This window comes from Atractosteus spatula, chromosome 2 (genome assembly GCF_055471065.1).
Source record: "Atractosteus spatula isolate fAtrSpa1 chromosome 2, fAtrSpa1.hap1, whole genome shotgun sequence".
In the NCBI taxonomy this organism is placed as follows: Eukaryota; Metazoa; Chordata; class Actinopteri; order Semionotiformes; family Lepisosteidae; genus Atractosteus; species Atractosteus spatula.
The window spans coordinates 21370720-21392336 of NC_142707.1; the positions used below are offsets into that span (position 1 = coordinate 21370720).

General features: G+C 36.8%; 1 protein-coding gene across 2 annotated transcripts in view; it reads right to left on the reverse strand.

Moving 5' to 3' along the window:
• LOC148839439 (uridine-cytidine kinase-like 1) overlaps window positions 1-20427 on the reverse strand; it is a 41538-nt gene extending 21111 nt beyond the window's left edge. Inside the window, exons 1-5 of one of the 2 annotated variants that reach the window (XM_088908414.1) lie at window positions 20264-20427; window positions 12637-12836; window positions 11164-11270; window positions 9560-9730; window positions 4977-5048 (exon numbers count right to left, since the gene is read on the reverse strand). In XM_088908414.1, coding sequence (XP_088764540.1) covers window positions 4977-5048; window positions 9560-9730; window positions 11164-11270; window positions 12637-12836; window positions 20264-20427 — 714 coding nt within the window. The remainder of the gene's footprint in view (window positions 1-4976; window positions 5049-9559; window positions 9731-11163; window positions 11271-12636; window positions 12837-20263) is intronic. The other variant, XM_088908416.1, reaches the window with a different exon arrangement.
• Between the last annotated feature and the right edge of the window lie 1190 nt (window positions 20428-21617).

The window sequence follows — 21617 nt, forward strand, 5'->3', positions numbered from 1 at the left end:
TTATGCAGTTACACCTGTTGATTTTCAAAATCTCCAGAATCGTCATTTTTGAGACCAAAAAACATAATCAGGGACACTGGTTCCATGCAACAGTAAAAATGTTACAATGTTAAGCAACATGAACCAGAACACAGACTGTATACTGTACATGTTTCAGCATTCAATCTTTATATGTTTGTCCATAAGAATAGAGAAAAAATAAATCTCCTGGACAAATTGTACTTAAACATACATAGGCTACAGAAATATTGCTGTATTGAAGTTTTATTCTACACGTTTTTAAATTCATAGCAATGCCATGAGAAACCAGCACTTCAGGGCATCATGTGAAATTCTAAAGTGTCCTGCATCCAGCAGTTATAATGAGCACTCATATAAGTGACCTATTCTTTTGATTGGTAACTTTCCCAACTATCAGGTTAGTTATGTATCCCGCTTAGGTCTAGTAAGAACTCTTTTGTTTTTTCATAATCCATGTACTGTAGCTGGTGTTCTAAAAAAAATATATGAGAATGTTAAAGATAATCTTTATTTTGTCTTAAAACAGTAAATGGTAGAACAGCAAAAAGGAAACATTTATTTTACTCTAATCTTCCTTCTGCTGACAGTGACCTCTTGGCTTTGTACTGGGATTAATAATACTAATACTTTCACCTACGTTTTGATATATTCAGTTTCAACAACTGCAGTGAATGGATTTTGATAAGCAACATGAAAATTAATTAAAACAGTAGCATTACTTTTTAAAGGATTACTGATTTCAAGATCTGAGGCTGTAGAAATCACCAAGTTTTACCACAGCATTTGGGGAAAAAAAAACACACCTCACCTTTTACAGTAAACTGGGAAGAATTTAGGTATCGGCAACCACGCTTGCTATTACACCCCATAATCACTATATATATAGTACATATAACAAAATCTACCCACAACAAACCCCAATCTTAAATATTATATTCTAATCAACTCAGGAAACTACAATTCTTACCCTGACAATGGCTTATTAGGACAAGATGTTGAAAATAAAGTTTAGCTCAGCGAGAGCAGTATTATGAGTATTAATGGTAACCTCTGGATAGCACAATTCACTTTCTCAACAGGACTGTCAAAGGGCGAAAAGATCACTGTAAATTGTGACCCGACCAACTTGCTCACACAAACCACAGAGCAAGCAGAGCTGTCAACTGGCCACGTTTGCCTGTATGAAAAATGGGTGCAGGAACAGGCCTGTGTTTAGGATGGAGTGGGGTGTTACTGGACTGCTGACATTTCAAATGTGTAGAGCTCTTTGTCATTCACAACTCCCGAGTCCCAGTCATGTGCAGTAAGAGGATTGAGGGTATAGGAGGATATGAGAATGGAGCTCAAGTCCTAAATAAAGGTGAACTAAGTTTCTAGTTATAAAACCTAATTATCTGAAAGCATCTTTGCTCTAACAAAAAAACAAAGTCAAAAACAAATAGAATGTAATAAATCTTAATGCTAATACATTAATAATGTATATAACACAATAATAATACATATTTCTACTTGAAAACAATATTTTTTATCCACATTTTTACACCACAACTCTAAATATTTACAGCACTCTTTCAACCCAGAGCTAACAAATTGAACTGGCCTCTCTGCTTTTCACCATGGAGTATGGAAGGGGGTCAACTTAAGAACATTATGATCCCTCCTGAATGACACATCTGTTCACAGGCATCTGACAAGCTGTAGTGATAGCTGTTGTGCCCCCAACATTAGAAATAGCTGCCACTAGAAATGCTAGCCCCTCCTACAAAAAATGAAATTGAAATTGAAATTTCCTGCATTGAGTTAGCACACTACACAACATAAGTGAGCAAACTCACTTATACTCATATCTGACCAAAACCCTTTGCACCATCACAACCAGCCATTTTTATTCCATTCCTCTCATTAGCCATACATCCCTTTAGTCTTCAAAGAATCACAAAGTGCTTTCTAATCCCCAAAGTGAGAATATGTCTGTCTTTTCCCAGGAACAGGAGAAACAAAATACCCCAGAATTTAAGGCATTCCTACATTTTGTTAATTGTCCATCTCTCATGTATCCCTCGTATACAGCAAATAAAAAAGAACCTTAAGTCTTTGACTAAAAAATAAACAACCTAAAGCTTAAATACATAAAACACTTCTGCACTAATTTTAACAACTACAGTATTACAAAATTGTTCACATTAATTTGATCTGTTTGAAGCTATCCATAAGATGGCCCAGATGTTTCACGCAAACACCTTGGCTGTCTGAAGCTTTGTAACAGTCTCTTTTAACAGATTAAATAGACAAGTATCCCCTGGCACAGATGGCAACTTGAAATGCACAATAAGGTGTTTCTACTGTGTGCTAAACATGAATGACATACTACTTATTCTCAATTCATCTGAATACACTATTTTTAGACTGTACGGGACTTTTTCTTGAACTATCACATCATAAAAAAGGCAGGATTTTAAATTATTAGGCTGTGGAACAGGCTTTATCAGTACTGGCTCAGCGTTCTGAATCAGGGCCAGGTTCAATTTTGTCTAACCTGGGCACCTTCCCTAGCTATACAGCCCTCACTAGTCAAGCCAAAAGCTCTCAGCTCTTCCAGGTTTTGGCCTGAAAACAATAAGTAGCATTTTAGCTGTTGAATAATGCCTGGATGTGTGAACCAAAAGTGAAGAACTAAATAAAAATAAAAAATGATTGTTTTCCCCCCCTAATTCAGAATCATAGTACCACTTCATTAATCTCGTTATATCCCATCTCTGCGCGGTGGCAGCACCATTAATCACTCGCGCCTGCAGAAAGACGCGCGCCCATCCAGCGGTAATGATGAATGCAGCTATACGGGCAGCCAAGCTCCCCTCTCTGACAACACCATAATCACAAAACAAATGGGTCAGACCCAGCTCCCTGCTATTTGCACCTTGGCTCAACAAACGGGTCACAAAAGGTTATTAAACACAACGCACATTAAAAAAAACCCAACTGCTGTTTATTTCTGTCCTGGATCATTAACGAGCACTGTGCATCTCTTAGTTTGAAGGGCAACGATAACCCAGCTCTTTGTTGTTCAGTGTCGCTGTCGGATATTACTTCATGTAAATTCGCCCTCCTATAAAATCCTCAAGGCCATGCCTGAAACCCACTCGTGAGAGTGCCCAGTCTGAGAAAAGCCCCCTTTATAACTGCATCTGCTTAACACAGAAAAATTAAAAAACAGAAGCTGTGCAATCTGAAAAATACAAAAGGTGGTCACCATAACTCCACAAGCTTTCGTCTTTGCGGGTAGAAGGAAACCAAAGAGAATGGACAGATCCTAAGAAGACACTCAAGGTTTTGTCAAGATTAAACCATTTCTTTTTGAATTGTGGAAGATACCGTAAGTTTGTTTTTCACCTTTTTTTCTCATTAATAGCTGATCACAAGGTATGACGTGATATTACTGTGATATTACTATTATTGTATGTAAGTGCAAGCTTAAATCTGTACTCTGCTTTTCAAAAGGAGACAAGCCACAAAGATGAACAAAGATAATGTGAATTTGGGCAAGCCACACATTTAAAAGAGAAAACATCTACATTGGTAAGGTTAAGGCTATATGTGAGATTAAGAAACAGGGTGAGAGTTAAGGTGACCACCAGTGACGTGGTTACAACCTGGTTTAAGGCTAGGGTGATTTTCATCTGTGCTCCACTAATGAGGAAGCTCCCAAACTCTGGAGAGAACCTTTGCATAAAATCATCTTGACTGCATTAACAGCCACACTATCGGATGCCACTTCAAGTTCCTTAAGACAAATACTCTGCCCTACATTAATCATAAGCAAATCCTAGGAATTAAAAGTGTGCAAAACAAAACAATCACCTGTGTACATGCTATTTTCTTTAAAAGAGTTAGCATAACCTTTTTAGTCAACGAATACAAGATAAACAACTTTTTTTTCCCCAAAAATGAAAAATAAACACCATTAGGGCTTAAGATATATCTTATTTTCTTGTCACTCATAACAAAAATACAACATGAATATTAAGCTGAAAAACTAAAGACACCCATAAGCCAAAACAACAAACAGCTGGTCTAGATATTAATACTATTATATGCTATTAATATTATCCGTATGTAAGACATATACTTTTAAGATCTGCAGCATCCAAACAATGCTCAAGTTCAGGTTTTAGCACATCCTGCTGCAGTATAAAAAAACAGAGGTGAACTAAGATTAAAAATTAAAAAGAATGAACTCTATAACAAATGGAAAACAATTAGATCTTTACTAATTGCTGATTCATATTATTAACAGTGAACCTTCATGAAATCAGTGGACTGGAGCAGTGGTGCAAAGTCATTTGCTAAAGGGCACAGAGATGGTGGAATTATACTTTTTTTTTCTAGGCTGTGGATGATAATCGTACAGAAGACTGCATCACAGCCTAGTAGAAGCTGGAAAGGGCTCCGAGAGCGGAAGATGTTGAAGGTTGTCAGTAACGAGAGCTCAGGAGGTGGAAAGATTCCTAATACCAAGCAGTGAACAAGGTGAGCAGAGGGCTGAAGTAGTGAGGGAAGGGGTGTGGTGTGGTAATTGGGTAATGGGAGTTAATTAGGGCCAGCTGCGCTCGTAACACTTCTGGTAATACTGCCAATACTTTGCTTGCAATGTGAAAACTGACTATAAAAGCCAACAAAGAATAGGATGCCAATTACTCAGGGATTTCTTAGAAAATGTAACTGTACTTGTCTTGTTTATGAAGACCAGATGCTATTATTTTTCAAAGCTACTTATTACTGTTGAAGGATCTGACTGTGAACCGACAACAAGCCCTTAGATGTAGTGCAAGTGAAATTTTTCACTTACATTATCCTTGCTTCTCTCCAGAGATTTTCAGAAATTAACTATAAAAGGAGAAAGAAAACCCAAGACTGAGCATGTTTTTTCATAAGAAACTTAACGAAATGGACTTTACCTTCAATAGTTCCTTGTTGGCAAATGCCAGAATGCCTTCAAATATAACTACATTTGCTCCATAAACTGTTTTCTGAAAGAGAAAAAGAAAAAAGTGCAAAAACAAATGGCACACCTGGCAATTTACCCTTTTAAGATCTGTATTCATTTTTTACATACTGTAATAACAATAAACAAAAACATTTGTGTACCCAATCACAAAACTAAAGAAGTAGAATAGCAGTTACTAGATGAAAAGTAGGCCAAAGTCCTAACTAACCATGTTTAACAATATAATGAATTGATAGCTAACAGGGTACTATATGCGTGGAGCTTGTATTTTTTGGAGGTTTGTGGAGGTTCCTTCAATGTACTCCGGTTTTCTCCCACAAAGACATACTAGCAGGTTAACTGGTATCTGGTAAAATTGGCCCTGGTGTTAGTGTGTGTCCTGTATTGGACTCATGTCCTGTCCAGAGTGTACTCCGTCTTGTGCCCCTGGCTTCCCCGTGAATTGGATGAAGTGGTTAGAATATGAATGGCTGTTTCATCGTACTGCTTTACAACACAAAACATTAAGATACATCTTATATGAGTCCTTCTTCATACTGCTTCCTGTGCTGTATTGTGAGAAAAACATACAGAATATTTTAGAACACATAACTCCAATTTAAGTAATGAAACAGAAAATATAAGTTTCCCCTTCCAGAAAACAGCCCAATTAATATGAACCAACATAACACAAAGGAGCCCCACTACATGAGCACTGAGAGCAGTAGAGTGGTACAGCATCATAGCAGTAGATGGTCAGAAGTATCACTATGCAGGTGAGACTCAAATCAAAAGTAAATACTAAAAGGGGCAATGAAGGCCACATGGTCAGGCATTGAGCCAACATGTCCGTCGGTTAATTGAAAAAACTTTCAACATTAGGCACAGCAGGTCTGAATGGGTAATTAGCACTCAGAGGAAGTAAAATTCCACATGTGGGAAAAGAGGCATTAGGATAGGCTCGGTGTGGAATTAGCCACTCCTGTGGGATAACTTCAGAGCTAGGAGGAAAACACAACTGTAATGCCAGACTTGTAGACGTGTCCACAACAAGTTACAGTACATGAACTAAGGTGAATGTTAGGAAAATCTGATAAGAAGATGTACAAAGTGAAACTTACTGACTGCATAAGTATTCGGCCCTCTAAGTCAGTACTAGAATCAACTGGTAGAATCAACCTTTGGCAGCAATTACTGCTGTTAATATTTCTAGATAGGTCTCTACCACAGTGGCATTGTGTATTTTTGTTCATTCTTTCCTGACAAAATTACCCCCAATTCATTGGGAACAGGTGATGTACTATAATCTCCAAGTCTTGCCATAAATTTTCAAAAGATCAATTCAGGACTATTCAGGTCTATGACACTCAAGGACATTCACTCTCGTTAGTATACTTCAGAATTTGGCTTTGCACTTCTAACTCATAACTAAGGTAGATAGAATCTAATGATAAATACTACACTCATCTTTTGAATGTGCTACAGTTTTATACAGCACACAGATATGGATTATTAAAAAACTGTGTGGAAAGCATCTGAGAGGGCATGACTGGCACAATGCCACTATCATTAGTTCATGCATGGTGTACATCTCCAAGTACCCATAAACAGCTCCATTTTCTACTTGGTTTAGTGTCACAAATTATCTCTTCATCAGCTGCTAATTTTTAATTAAGATCTATGTGCTGTAATGCTGTATAAATGTGAAGTATAAGCAAGATTTGTGCAAAACCAAATGGACTGGATTAAATATGAAACTTCATTCATTGTCAGTCTAAATGTGTGCTACTGCCACTCAATAATATTAAATTCAACTACTTTACAATCTATGATCACTCAGCTAAGAGAAGCAATTGTGATATCAATTTTTATGGAGATTTTTCTTGGTTTCCATTGTCTTTTTGTCTGGTAACCCTTCCATCTTCCAGTAAGATGGTATCAGATAAACACAGTGCAAAGAGACACACAGAGACAAACTGAACATCTGACAACACTCTCCTCACTTGCTATTTTTTTGTCTACATCAGATCTCATACTAGGGACAGAAGAGAACTACAGAATGTTTTTAAATAATAACAGGTAGAAGCAGGCTGGGCACACTGACAGGATAATCACAACGCAGGGTGATCTTTAGGGTCTCATCTACTCCTTACTTTGATGGCCCTTGCAATCAAAACTTCACTGTAAATACAATTACATATCGCAAAAAAACTATTAAAAAACTTCACACTCAGCAATTCTTTCACTTTTATAATAAAGAATGTAACACCAATTAATACCTCGTTATCCTAAATAAGCAACCTGGTGACCCACTTAAGTCCTACATTTTTCTTATGAAAACATCTTGAAGGACACAAACAGAGAACCCTATATATTTTAGGAAAGCTGCAGGAAATTTGTTTTGAGGAGGCAGAGACAAACCTTTCCTGCCAGTGCAGATACCTAACCTTAGTTTCTCAGCTTTTCTATGATGTACTAGCTCAATTCTGCACTCTGTTACACTAAGGAAAAGAAAGAGGTAGGCTGGAGGGAGGCTGGTCTGCCTGACAGAGCAAAAAGTCCACTTTTGTAAGCTGGAAGGATAAATTAGATTTTCATTACAGCAAAACAAAATGTTTATCTGCAAGGCTCTTCCTCACTTCATCTTCCATTTTATCTCTCTAGCTGATGGGACTTTTTTTCCCCCATTTCAGCTATTTGTTTTATGTAATTACGATCTTCAGAATTTTTCCGATACCCAATAATGGAATCTTTTAGGAAGCGTGCTACAGGTCACTAAGCAGAGCCTTGTAATAGGGTGGCTCTCTCGCCAGGAGTAGCAGAATCGATTGTGTTATCAATTTTAATGGGGGCAGGTCCTGCATTCAGAACCAGCGCCTGACAGGCAAACCCATACAGAAATTCACCTCTGTGAAGAATGTCAAGAAATCATTGTGTGTCAGTGAAAACCTTTACCAGCATTTATTCCTGATCAATGTAAAGTGCATACTTTTTAATGGCTGATAAAGGTAGCAATTTCTGAGGCTTCTCAGTGATTCACCCTATAATGGCCTCCACTTCAAGTAAAGGTTTGATATCCTGTTCAGGTGTCCATTCATATGGCGAAACGTTACAACAATATTTTGCATTTTTCTTTGTACATTTATGGGTACAAACATAGAGCACAAAGCACACTGTCTTTATGTTGAACAAATCCATATTCAACTCTCCAAAAGGGCTGAAATGAGCAAACATCTAATTTTGCTTTCTAAACCACCAGCATTTAGTCCAAAATGGCTGACTTTAAACTTAAATGTGAAATGTTTTCAGCGGCATGGATTGCCAGCTTTCCCATGAAAGCATCCAAACAAAGATTAGCCCTGCTACAAATAATGCAGTAAATAAACCAAGTATGTCAAAGAATTGTAATTGGGTAGCATGTTGTAGAGAATTAAAGAACAGTCAATCATATATTTTATTATTTTTTAACTTAATTTCTATGTGGCTTATTAGACTTTTATTGCACATGTCGTTAAAAACCCCTCAGCATGCCAACAATGGCACACATGCCACAGGCTGTTGACCCCTATACTATACCATGCAAGTGTCAACAATGACACTTGTGCATCTCAGAATCAGGTTATCCACACCGCTCAATGTCCACATCAGTTAATACGGATTTATGCTGCCATAATCTCTCTTTGGTAAATATTTCTAAATGGCTGTAAAATAATAGAGCAGAATGTGACACATATGACTTTCAGGAAGTTATAAGAAGCAACGGTCCTAGTTAGAGTTGTGAGTGGTAACTTGGCAGAATACCATATTTGAACTCAAAGGTACACAAAATAGCACAGTCATTACACTGTTTTGAACTACATCTAACACTTAACGGATCCTAAAATAATTTTCTGGATGCATTCATGCATGAAATTAATTTGCCTCCCAGTTAAACAAAAAAAGAAGAGAATCTGTTTCACTTCATAAGGAAAAGGTTGGATTTAACTTTTACGTGTTACCTCTGGAACCTTTTAATGCATTACTGCTTTTCCCTTGTGAAGCTTAATTGACTTTGAAGCTGAAGTAAATAAGGTAAGAGAAATGGTTTAGCATCACTGATATTTAAGTACAGTTAAAAATCTTAAATTATCCACACAGCACTAGCACCACAGGGCAGTCATTAATCATAGTTTCGATGTCCCATAAGTCGCATTTCCAAATTCTTTTAATAAACATAATTTGGTCAAAAAGCAATAAAAAACAGAAAACGTGAACTTTTTTCAGTTTTACGGCTTGTGGCAAAGCAGAAAATATAGTACCACTTGAATTAAATTAAGATTCTAAAAAAAATTTAATTGTTGAATGCAACACAGAGGTTGTCCAATTCATTGTTGCGCCTTTCCTATTGTGTTAAAATTGATCTGTCAATAGATGACTTCTTTTAATAGAAGACTTCTTCACACACTAACAAAACATCTGAACTCTAAACCAGGATACCAGAAGAACTGGCATGACTTAGAAGACAACCATACACCCTTTCCTTTAATTTTATACTTCCCCTCCCACAAATCTTACCCACTCCTTGCGGCGACTGTGCGTGGTAAAGTCATACACAGGTACTTTAATGCTCTTTCCTTTCTTCAGTTTTCTCAGCACATTTACTAGCAGCTCGAAGTCGAAGGCATCTGGATGGTCAAAGTTGTATTCGTTCTTAGCTGCCAGCTCCTGCTCCTCTTTACTTAGCACCTGTGGGTTAGATACAGACCCTGTCATACCGTATTATTTTATTTTTATTTTCATTATGACTCGTCCAGACATTTTAGTAAATAAGAAGCCTCTGGGTGATGGACACAAGACTGGCCCTTGAGTGTAGCGGAAGCAGAAGTCTGTAAACAAACTTACTGGAAAACATAATTAAAACTGGGCTCATTAAACACGTGATTTGCTCAATTAAAAAAATTAAGAGCTCAGGTAAAACAATTCAAGTGGCATTTTGGACCCTACATTTGCTACTATAAACAAATTAAAAATAAAGATTTAGATCTGAGTAGATATGAAAACAACTGATCAAATGGAAAACAGTGATACTAAAGCTGAATATCTCAACACATACCATCTTTAGTTGGGTTCTTAAGACAAATGAGAATAAACCCAAAGCAAAGACATGTCTCACTCAAACACCTGTGGCCATACACTGTCCCTATATAAGAAAAATAAGTAGTCATCAGTGAAATATTATTCTAGTGGTTAGTAAAGCAAGTAATGAAATAGGATAGTTTTATCTTAGATGCAGAAGAATTCTGTGAATTACAACTTGTTCAATGAAGCATCTTTTAAGGCCTACAAGCAAAAGAATAATTTTTCAACTGAGACTTACAGAAGCACACATTCAAATTTCAGCATTAGCAGAAAGCTGCACTGGCTGCAAGCTACCTTTCTTTCTAAAGCAGTTCTTTCTCTTTGTCTTTTAAAAGCATGTACCTTAAACATACTTTCTGGAAATGTAAGAACTAAAGAAATGGGACCAAGAACAAAAGCCACTGTTGAGAAGGAACATGACAACATTCCACCAAAACAACCAAAAGATGCAGGAACTAACAAGCTCAAAACAAAACATTAAAAATCCAGTATCCTCTACTGTTATTCTCAAAGTCATTTAACACAATATGCTGATAATTAGTAAATGCTTTATGAAATTAAGACAGTTGTAGCATATTTAACATTAAAATGCGTGACTCACATTTAGTCACATTCATTGTTATTAGTTTTGGCAATCAACCTGCACAGAAACATCAGAAAAGAGCAAGTATGGTACCCACATAAGGGTCCTGAACCGCACAAATAACAGTATAAAGGTACTTATTTCACATGGAGCCTTATCAACGTTTAGCACTAGAAAAACTTGCTTCTACTTGTAAATACCAAGCAGAGACAAAACATTCCTTCCGTTTCATTGCGCTGTAAATATACCTGCTTGTTCTTTAAGTCTTCAGCCCTGAAAAAATATGTCTTGGATACTTTTACCTCAAGGTAGTAAAGAGCTATGAGGATTGCTCTGCTTCTTTTCAAGGGAAATTTCTCATGAACCAGTACTTATGAGGTTATTTTTTCCTAAGCAGTGGCTGGCTGGAAGGTCACCCTGGCTACCTTTAGTTGTCTCTTATCTGGCACAAACTTACCTTGTAAAAAGAATCCATGGAAAGAAGCACAACCCAGGGCACATCCAGAGCTTCTATAATCTTATTTGCTACTGTGGTCTTCCCAGAAGCACTGCCACCACACAGTCCTATCAAACACACACACACATCCTCAACAAAACTCCTCAAGCACTGATCTAGACAGGTAGACTACGTAGCCTAATGCATAATGTGCTCCCCTCCTTTGAACTACAACAATATTTTTGTTGTCTCTCTTAAGTAGGTAAATGATCAAAAGGGAAGGACGTGAAAACACCTTAACGTAAGGCATTTTCTATTTGACAGGAGTATAAAATATTTGACGTGTCTGCTAATATTCATGAAATACAAATAATAGCCTACAGATATGTAAATTCTTTAGCATCTATGCGATGTGCAGATCCCAATCCACCATTTGGTATATGTTTTTAGTAATTTAACAACGATGATGTTTTTCATATGCTTTTGCACGTATTATGTGATTTACACATTTAATTTGCATATCTGGAGAACCAAATTAGCCATTTAAAGCACAGAGCAGAAATGCTTTTTAAAAATATTTGAATATTTTTTAAATGCTTTTTTCACGGAATCTGCTGTTAGAAGCCCCCATTTACTGCTTGCTTATTGAGATTTTTTTGTTATATCATTTACTGTAAATTATTTTTCAAGGGAATCACTAGCAAGTTCTTGGCTTATTTTTTCTCCTGCTCTGTCCAATTTGTTATTTAAAAGAGAAATGGTTTTGCCATACTCAATAGCTTAGCTATACTGCTGCTTTGCCCTTAGACATATGAATTGTAGAATGGCCACAACTTTCCCTTTTATTAGAGGATATTTAATAATCATACATTAGTTAAGGTTTTAATTATGTTATAGATCAATTTCTATCTGAAATACTCATTTTATATCTTCCCAAGATATATTTCCATTATCTGGGACCTTTGATACAAGCCGATCATTCCACTTCAAAGGGTTTTTTTTTCCCAAAATGTCTGAATTCTCAGGGTGCTCGGAGGGTCACAAGGATGGGGTTTTATAGGAATAATCAGCCAGAACACAACCAAGTGTGAAATTGTAACCTGTCAGCTAGCCTCACTGAAAGGTAACAGACTGCATACTAATGATAATGACCAGGGTCCCTCTGGCGCTCTTGTCAGTTATAGACTCTTCAATTTATATCATTTGAAACAAAGCGTTTCTGCTCTGTGCTTTAAATGGCTAATTTGGTTCTCCAGATATGCAAATTAAATGTGTAAATCACATAATACGTACAAGGGGATGATAGAATGAAAAGGTCTGTCATTTTAGGTTATTTTGCCTTAATATAAATGTAGGGTATAAAACATTTCTGAACTGATCACTGTATTGATCCTACAAGATCCAGAAATCTTTTCATACTAGCTCATAATGACCATCTTAGGTAGCTATAGGAAAAGCATTAAGTAGCATTGAGTAGACATTTGATCTTTTTACCAATTACAAAGGCTTCCTTGAAGGTGGTTCCAGTGACATTGTACCAAGGAGGCCTCCCTGCGGTGTAGATTGTCCTTTTGCTGGTCCTTAGCAAAGGAGGCTCTGTTTTGCTCTGGCTGGTGGTTCGTTTCCGTGGAGACAAAGAGGGAGTGAGGGGACACCTGCGAATAAGGTTGTCCAATGAGTCCTCTCCACTGCCACTGAAATGACACAAATGTTAGGGAAGCTAAACGGATGTTTATCCAAGGTTTGTCAGCAATTTTCTCTGCAGATACCCATTGATTTTTGGCTCATTAGTGAGACATCTGATTGGGCACAAGTAAACATGTAATTTAACTTGAATGTCACTCGCGTCAAGTTTCGTTCCAAGAAAGCACATACTGGCAAGACATTAAAACCAAACAAAGTCTGTCCACAATAAGCCACAAGCTGGGAGACCGCTAGTCAGTTCTGTGTTCTTTTTCACACAGTCCAACTGCATCACAAATGTCAGGCCAAAACTGATTGATGTTAATCCCACTAAAGGTGGAAACACTGTTCAAGTCCCGAGAACTCAGTTGCTGTACTTACTGTGGGCTCATCCTATTTTGACAACATACCAGCAGCATAACACAAAGACTCTTTTGTATAATAATGGCTTTCTTACAAGATGAGAATGTGACAGACTTGATTCCCACTTAACATCTGTGGGAAAAGCTAGGACAACATGTGGCATCTAGGTCTCAGAGACGAGAAAACAGATACATGCTTGCTCTAACTATAAAGGAGGAATGGGACAGAAGCCCACAAGACATCTACAACGTGGTGCATTTTTTCCTGTGACAGCCACATGCGATACCAGCCCGAGACGCTCACAGCTGATGCCTTGTTGAGCAACCCCGATGACAAACATTAATCAGCATAGTGAATTTATCCATGTCACATCTGTTTATTAAAATATTAGTATACCTGCTGCAAAAACATTTGTAATTTCCCTTTTACTAATGCTGCAACTCTGTTTCTCCCGCTGTTTAGTATTTCAGCCTTTATTATTACAGAGAAAATGTATGTTGGATGTTGATAGCCATGACAAATGTGGTGGTTATACCTCATATTACCCTTTAGTCTATTTTTAGAGACGGGACCCTGATACCCATTATATAATAAATGAGTGGTAATATCCTTCCATTTTCTAAATGCTCTAGCCAATACAGAATCAAAGGAAGCCAGAGCCTATCCTGGCAAGCAATGGGCATAAAGCAGGAAAAAACCTGGGTGGGATGCTAGTCTATTGCTGGGCACAGACACACACACGCTCATGCAAGGCCAATTTTCCCAGAAGCCAATTAACCTACCGGTAATGGTTTTGGACTGTGGGAGAACACTGGAGCATCTGGAGGAAACCCAGGGAGAGCATACAATCTCCAGGCGGAAAGCACCTCAAGTCAAGGGCACAATACTAACCCAGGTACAGTGGCACCAACAAGTGGAAAATGAAATGCAAATAGTTACACTGTAGCTCATTTAAAAACTAGTATGGTTGCTGAGAACTGATAAAGGAAACTGATCAACTTTGTATTATCCACAGTGTGCGCTCTGGGAGCCCTGGTAGCTCCAGGGCTCAGTGACGTCAGTGAGGGATGCACCTCTCACAAACAGAAGGCAGCAGGTGTCAGCTGTACGATGGCACTTTGGCCTGGACCCCCCCCAACCCCTTCATTCACAGCCTGACTTGTAAGGGTACTCAGAAGCCCACTGGTTTGTACAACAGGCAATCACTGAGGAGGTTTTAAAAAAAATCCATTTTTTTATATATATCTAAGGAAACCAAACTACATAGATTTAAGAAAACTCCACAACCACGCAGAAAGATCTGTGGGATTGATTTTGAGGATTTGTCCCTTCCTCCGTCTTAAAAAAAGCAGTAATATTACAAGTCACGAATTCCAAAAGATAATGAAAAACGCAATCTTTATTAAACAACCCACTCATTCACAAATTTAATAAACGCACTTAACCTAAGGAAGGAAAAGTCACTACAGTGGAGACTATTTCACAGTTCATTACCACTCCGTCAGAAACTCAAGAACCAGCCATTCAAAATGAGCGAGGTATGCCTAGTTAAAACGCAGTGGACGTACCGTAACAAACCGCATGTTTTTTAAATAGGATAATAGTATCTGGAAGTACCTTATAAAACCGCCAGGTGGAGCTAATAAAGCTTAACGTCTCGTACAACATTTGAGCTGTCGCCAGAAAACACCCGGTTTCAAATCCTGGTCACTGCTGAAGGACAATCTTTTTCCAATTAAGAATTTAAGTTGTATACTCTTTAGACTTTTAATCATTTTAAACTGTGTATTACAGCATGTTAAACATTAAAAAGTTGGTATATTTTATAAAAGCAAGACTGCTCAGCTGGAGAAAAGCACACAATATTCCAACTTCTTCATAAATAATGTAGTTTTGCATATATATTTTATGCATCAAAGTCTTAAACTTGGTAAGTTACAGTAGGTTCTGGTTTTAACGTGTTTGTTCTAACATTATTAAGCTTATATACTGTACTTCATAAAAAGTTATAACGTTTTATCCTTTTCTAAGAATACGTAATAAGAACACCACTTGCTGTTATTGTAAAAAGATAAATGTAGTGATTTAACATTACTTGATAGTTATATTAATATGGAATCGTGTAACTAAGCAGCCAAAATATCACAAGTGGATGTTTTGGAAACATTTCGACATTCATTTCTTTAAAAAAAAAACTTCAATTGTCCTTGTAATGATCATCTTAGAATCTTTGTGTACGCTGTAAGATTTTTACTTTTCAATTTAAAAAAACCTGAATTTCATAAACGCAACACTCGTTTCATACAGAAATAAATCACATTCTCTTCTCTTCCTGTTGTGTAGGACAGATCAGCAGGTCTTTTTTTCCCCCAATCAGAGGCTGTGAAAATAGCGCACTGCCCACTGCGCTCCGTCAGAGGGGGGGGGGGGTCAGCACTGAGAGAGGGAGGGGGAGCAGCACAACATGAACTTTCTATAACGTGGAGTGCGAATGGCACCAATAGCGTCTGCATTTATCACTTATAACAACGTAAATAGTTATCTTTGTCTTCTAAGTCTCGTAATCAACTTTAAGCATAGCCTTCTCGCCATTTAGATTTATTTTTCATACAATCGTTAAACAAAGCAGGAGCTTACTGTACTTCCTAATGGCATCACACATGGAAAGAAAATAGGGTAAAATATCATTTTAAATATTTTGCTAACAATGAACAATTATTAATCCTAACCATTTACAAAAATTAAATATAACTGAGGAATCAGATGGCACAGTGGTAAGCATGCCCTTTGTATGTTTCTTCATAAATACAATAGTAGCACCAGATGTCTCAGAGGCTTTCAAAATGTAATTATGAATGGAAATCTTTGAATTGGAAAGATGACTTAGATATCCATCCATTTTTAATGGAGGCACAGTGATTAGCTTTGCTATCTTGCCATGCTGAGGCCCTATTTTCAATTCCTGAGGTATTGTTTGTGTGGAGTTAGCATGTTCTCTCTGGGTTCATGTGGGTTTTCTCCAGGTAATCTAATTTCCTCTTAGCAGTCCAAAACATACTGGTAGGTTAATTGGCTTATGGGAAAACTGACCCTGGTTTAAGAGTGCGTTTGTGTCTGATTGTCTGCATTGTGGACTGACACTATGTCCAGGGTGTATTCTGCCTTGTATCCGTTTCTTGCTGGGATAGACTCCAGCTAACTCTGTAAAGGATAAAGAGATTAGAAAATGGATGGAACTAAAGGCACTGTGTAACTACTGTATACACAGTGATAGAAACCCACTATGAGATGGCAGGATCTCACTGAGGATAAATTATTTTATAGTGCTGGTTTAAGGAGTCAGCCTTTCCACTTCTCTGGATCTAATCAATCTAACTACCTATTTTCTGTGCTTTCCCTATCCTGCTTGATTTATTATTATTCTGAAAATCTCCTTCTTGAAATGGGTCATTTACAAATACCTGTTTTCACTGTTAACATCTTGCACCAACTCTGTGACAAAATATACACTGAGCTCAACCTGACAGCTGCTGAGTCCTTAATTCATCCTGCTACCAGCATTGAATAAAAAAATCTTTAGATTTCTATATTTATATCTTTTTTTTAGTAGTTCCATTAGTGACAAAGGTTAGATTACTTTATTGGAAAAATGTATTTTATGTGTTGCAAACAAATGACTTGCTTTAACAAAATATACTTACAAATGCTTTCCCCTGGCAATCTACCTGAATGCCCAACTGTTTGAGAAGCCTTCCATTAAACCATGTTTGCTATTAAATTAATTCATATAAGGGCTCTCTTACTGAATTGCTCTGTTTTTCAAGTGTGTTAATTTTCCGATTCTCTATCCTATCAAACCTTCATAGTCTCCCTACCAGAAATGCACCTGATTATTCAAGTTCCTCACTCTCTGCCAAATCTGCTTCAGGTTCACATGTTCTTTTGTAACACACCCCTTTCTGTGATTTTTTGTATATCTAAGCTTTGGCAAGTGTTCCTGCATCCCTCTTCAGCACTGACTGGTCATGGCTTTTTTCTGTTTGCTTATTTCAAGGTAACACTTGCTCCAATTCTAAAACTTTTGGCTCGTGTGCACTTTTGTATTTTCACATTTATTTACATCTCTTAACATTTTAACATCCCCAATGTTCATTTGCCTTAATTTCTTTAAACTGAATTTTAGTTTCAGCCTTAAAAAAACTTACATTTCTCTCTTTTGTTTCTTGTCCTACAGAGCTCTTTAATTGTGAAGTTCCCAGCATTTTTACAGCATTTTTTTTATTTGAACAAAGTCTTGTAAATTCATGTTTTTATAAGATGTGCAACAATTTATCACAGTGATAAATACGGATTATTTTAATACAAATTATTGATTAGTAATAGTTTATGCCAATGCCTGACTTTCTTGTTTAGATGTATATAAAATATTGAACTAAGTGTGATGCAACATCCAGAAATACAATCGAAAATAATCTGTGGTATTTGTGTAGATGAAACTTTTCTAAAATTTATTAAAAAATAAAAACGATTAAAATGTATAATCTTCCCACATGTAATGTTATTAGGAAGTACAATAAGCACCTGCTCTGTTTAACGATGGTTTCAGATATAAAACTGATTGAGGGGAAAGCTATGTTAAATGAGAATTAAAAATGCTTCAAGTTAAAAGAAATGATTTACGTTCCAATTTTAAAGGCACACAGACACGCTCAGTGCAAAGCTGCAGAACGGTCTTATTGAACTCCAAGCCTCCTCTCAGGTCCGCCTCTTTGATGGAGCTCAGCGGGTGGTGTCCTGTTTCCTCAGCAACCTGCTGATTGCTGATTGCTTCACACATCAGGAAGAGTTGAGAAGGAATGCAATTTTATCTGCACAATATGCGTGTTGCGTTTACAAAATCAAAATGTTTAATTAAAAAGTTAAAAAAATTACACCTTACACAAAGATTCTAAGATGATCGTGCATCAAAGTGTCAATAACTATCTAAACCCATAACTAACTGTCTTACCCCATTTTTTCATGGATTTTAAAGTCATGCAATGTCTATATTAGGTAGGGACACGCTATTTCTTATTTTTTAGTTTTTATTTTTTCAGTTGCCCATCGTGCCATAGAATGTTACATTTTTTATGTTTCTGGTATTTATTTATTGAACATGTTGTGATATATAAAAACAAAACGTCAATATAATGTACATAATATTAACTACTTTAAATGCGTATTTGTTAAAGGAAAACTCATGCTGTGATCAGGATTCGAACCCCAGCTTCCAGAATGCGAGACACACACTGAAGCTATTATATCAACAAGCCACTCAGCAACTTACGCTATAGCTGAAAAGGGCAGGCAAAATGTTTCCAAATAATCATGTGTGAATGAGTAATATTGACAGATGTTTACAAAGAAAGTTGACTAAGGTAAGATTTTGGGCTATATTAATATATTTAGATCCTTAAATTAATATTATTAATTTCTTAGATACACGATTCCATATTATATTCCCTAATAAGCAGATTCTAAAAAGTATGTGTTTTTTACTGCGATAACGAGCACAAGTCTTCATAGCTTTTTATAAAGTATATAAACTTAAAATAGAACGATCACACCAAAACCTTTTAACCTTTTAAAAACAAATTAACCACAGTAGGTGACCGAGTGAAAGACTTTGATGCTTAAAATGTTTATGTTTATTAAGAAAGTGGAATACTGTTGTGTATTTTTTATTTACACCACCACTACCAGCCATCTACAGTTTGAAAATATATTTATATTCCTAAATTAATATCGTTTATGACGATCAGAGACGTTATGCTCCTCTTATTTTTATGCTGAGCTACCAAAATGTACTTTTAGTTGTAAAATTCCATAGTAATATTCAATATTAAGCAGATTTAAAAATGCACAGTAAAGAGATTAAATGAAACAATCGTTTCACTAACAACTAATTCACCACAAGCGCCACCTGTCGGTCATTTTGGCCAGCCAATCACGTACCGCGGTATTCCGCGCTATCCTGCAGATAATTTTGTCCTTACGGGGTTTCACCGCGCATTTTGAACGGCCGCATCTGTACATCCTGTTCAAGATCTACGAATCTTCTTGGTGGTCATACGCCATACACGCTCTCTAAATGTAACGCCATCTAAGTGGAAAGAGGACTCAACATTTACTGGAAAACTATTATTTCCTCCGTTTTAAAAACTGCACTAGAACGTGTTTCTCTTTACACAAGAAAACAAGGGCTGCCAAAATTATTTAGCAACTTTTTCTTAGAATGGGCTTTAAAATATTTCTTCGCAGACTCGAACGCTTGTAACAGAGAAAGTAACAGACATTATGTTACATAATTCTGATTTAAGAAAAATAATCAGCAATGACAATTCTGTCGTTCACTAACAACGAAAAAACTACGTAATGCTTAACTGTGTCAGCGCATAATTAATATTATGAACTTTTTTTTATGTGAGCACCTGGAAATTCAAATACCCATCTTTATACAGTGTAAATAAACCTGTCGACTGATCTTTATAAGGTTTTAAAAGCTGATCAATTGAGCAACAATACAAAGAGAATATGGACATTCAATGAACTGTTGGTTTTCCATCATAGAGCCACGTGTCTTTAAATAGCGTGACATTTCCTAGTCATACGTATCACGAAAACAATAAGTGATGTAAAGAAGTTGAACAAAGAACATAATTAACAGGAAACTTTAATAAACCGCCTTAATCTCGCGTTTATAATAATTACAGTTCCCGTACTCTGTACAAATCCTCGTTTATCTGAGGTCCGCAAAAGACAAAACATCGCGTCATTTTTTTGCTGTGAGCTTTAAAGTATTTATCAATCCATGAATTCGAGTACACTATCCACTGACACACGAGTAGTTCTGTTTAATCAAAGCTCTTTACTGTTTTAAACAGAATGGCTGAACTACAGTATACGACTCAAATACTGTAGTACCGTGATACTGTGACAGCGGTGAAAAAGATCCCAGGAATGACCAGATTCTTTTTATTATTATTTTTTATACACTACATCTCCAACGCTTCAGTGGTACTGAAATCCGCTGTACCTGTCTGCCCTAAAGATGGATCGGTCTTCATCTCCTTGGCTTTGATGCTGCGTCTGTAACTCCCCTTGGTCCGTATTCACAGCCATGTTTTCACCACACGCTCCACGTAAAGTCCTACTGAAAAGGCACGATGTGCGCATGCGTCGTCTGTAACACAGGTACATGACGGGATTGTAGTTTCTGAAAGACAGCTTTTATGGGTTATACGACTTGAAACTGGTTCACAAAAACTACATTTTCCAAGAGTAAGAAATCTCGAGTGTTCTGCTCCCTAAAAGCACAAGGCAAAATTATCTTTGCGCCGGAAGAATAGCTTTTTGTCCTGCCCATTCTGAAATATAAACAGTGTTTTAGAAAAACTGTCGCCTTAAACTTTAATTATTTTGAACATCTTTCTTATATACAGAAAAAAGACTTAATCAGACATTTAATGGAATAATTTCCAATTATAAAATAAGCACACATTCACTACACACTACTCAACATAATTCACCCATCTATTCACAGTTACGTCAATGGTCAACAGCAAATCAGTCAGTAGGGTACGTGATGCGTAGCACAACTCTAGAACAAATGAGATCACAGCTGCCACATTTTGCAATCCAATTTTGTTATTCAAGTCTGCAGGAAATAAAAAAAATCTTTGTTGCATTAAATCTGAAAGCCTTATCTTGGAAACCACACACTCATAGCCACCTGCCAAAATGCAAAAAAAAATTAAATGCAAATTTCAGTATAGAAATGTAAATGCCAGCATGAAACACGACCTAGTTTTCCCGTACTCTCTCATTTGCAATTAACAGTAAGATGCAAATACGTAATATGATTCTAATGTCAGTAGATATAAGTCACTGAACAGCTTTGTGTACTGTGCACTGTAAGAAACTCAGCTAGGAGCTACAAACACCTTCATGTTTCCAATCATTATCGTGAGTTTTAAGTGACGTGCATCAATTATTGTAACACAGGTGTGAAATATTGATTGGTTGATGACGACCATCCTGGTATATAAGCTCGATCTAAGATTTACAACCACAAAATCAATTTTTACAATGGTCACAATTCCAAAATGTTTGTTAAATATAATATTGCTGTCAAACCACCAATCAGCTTCCTTCGTTCTCTTGGGGAAAGTACAGTATTTGTATTTGTCTTGGGCTTCAACTGCTCTGTGAAGCCTACAGTAGTTAATTCTACAAAATATGCAATATATACAAATTTACCATACTGTATGTTAAATTTGATTGACGGCCAAACCATGTGACTCAATAACAGCATTACAATTTCAGGCAACATTTTTTGGAAGCCGGTGTAAATTGGTGCTTGAACGTGCCAAAAGGCACATAATTAATGC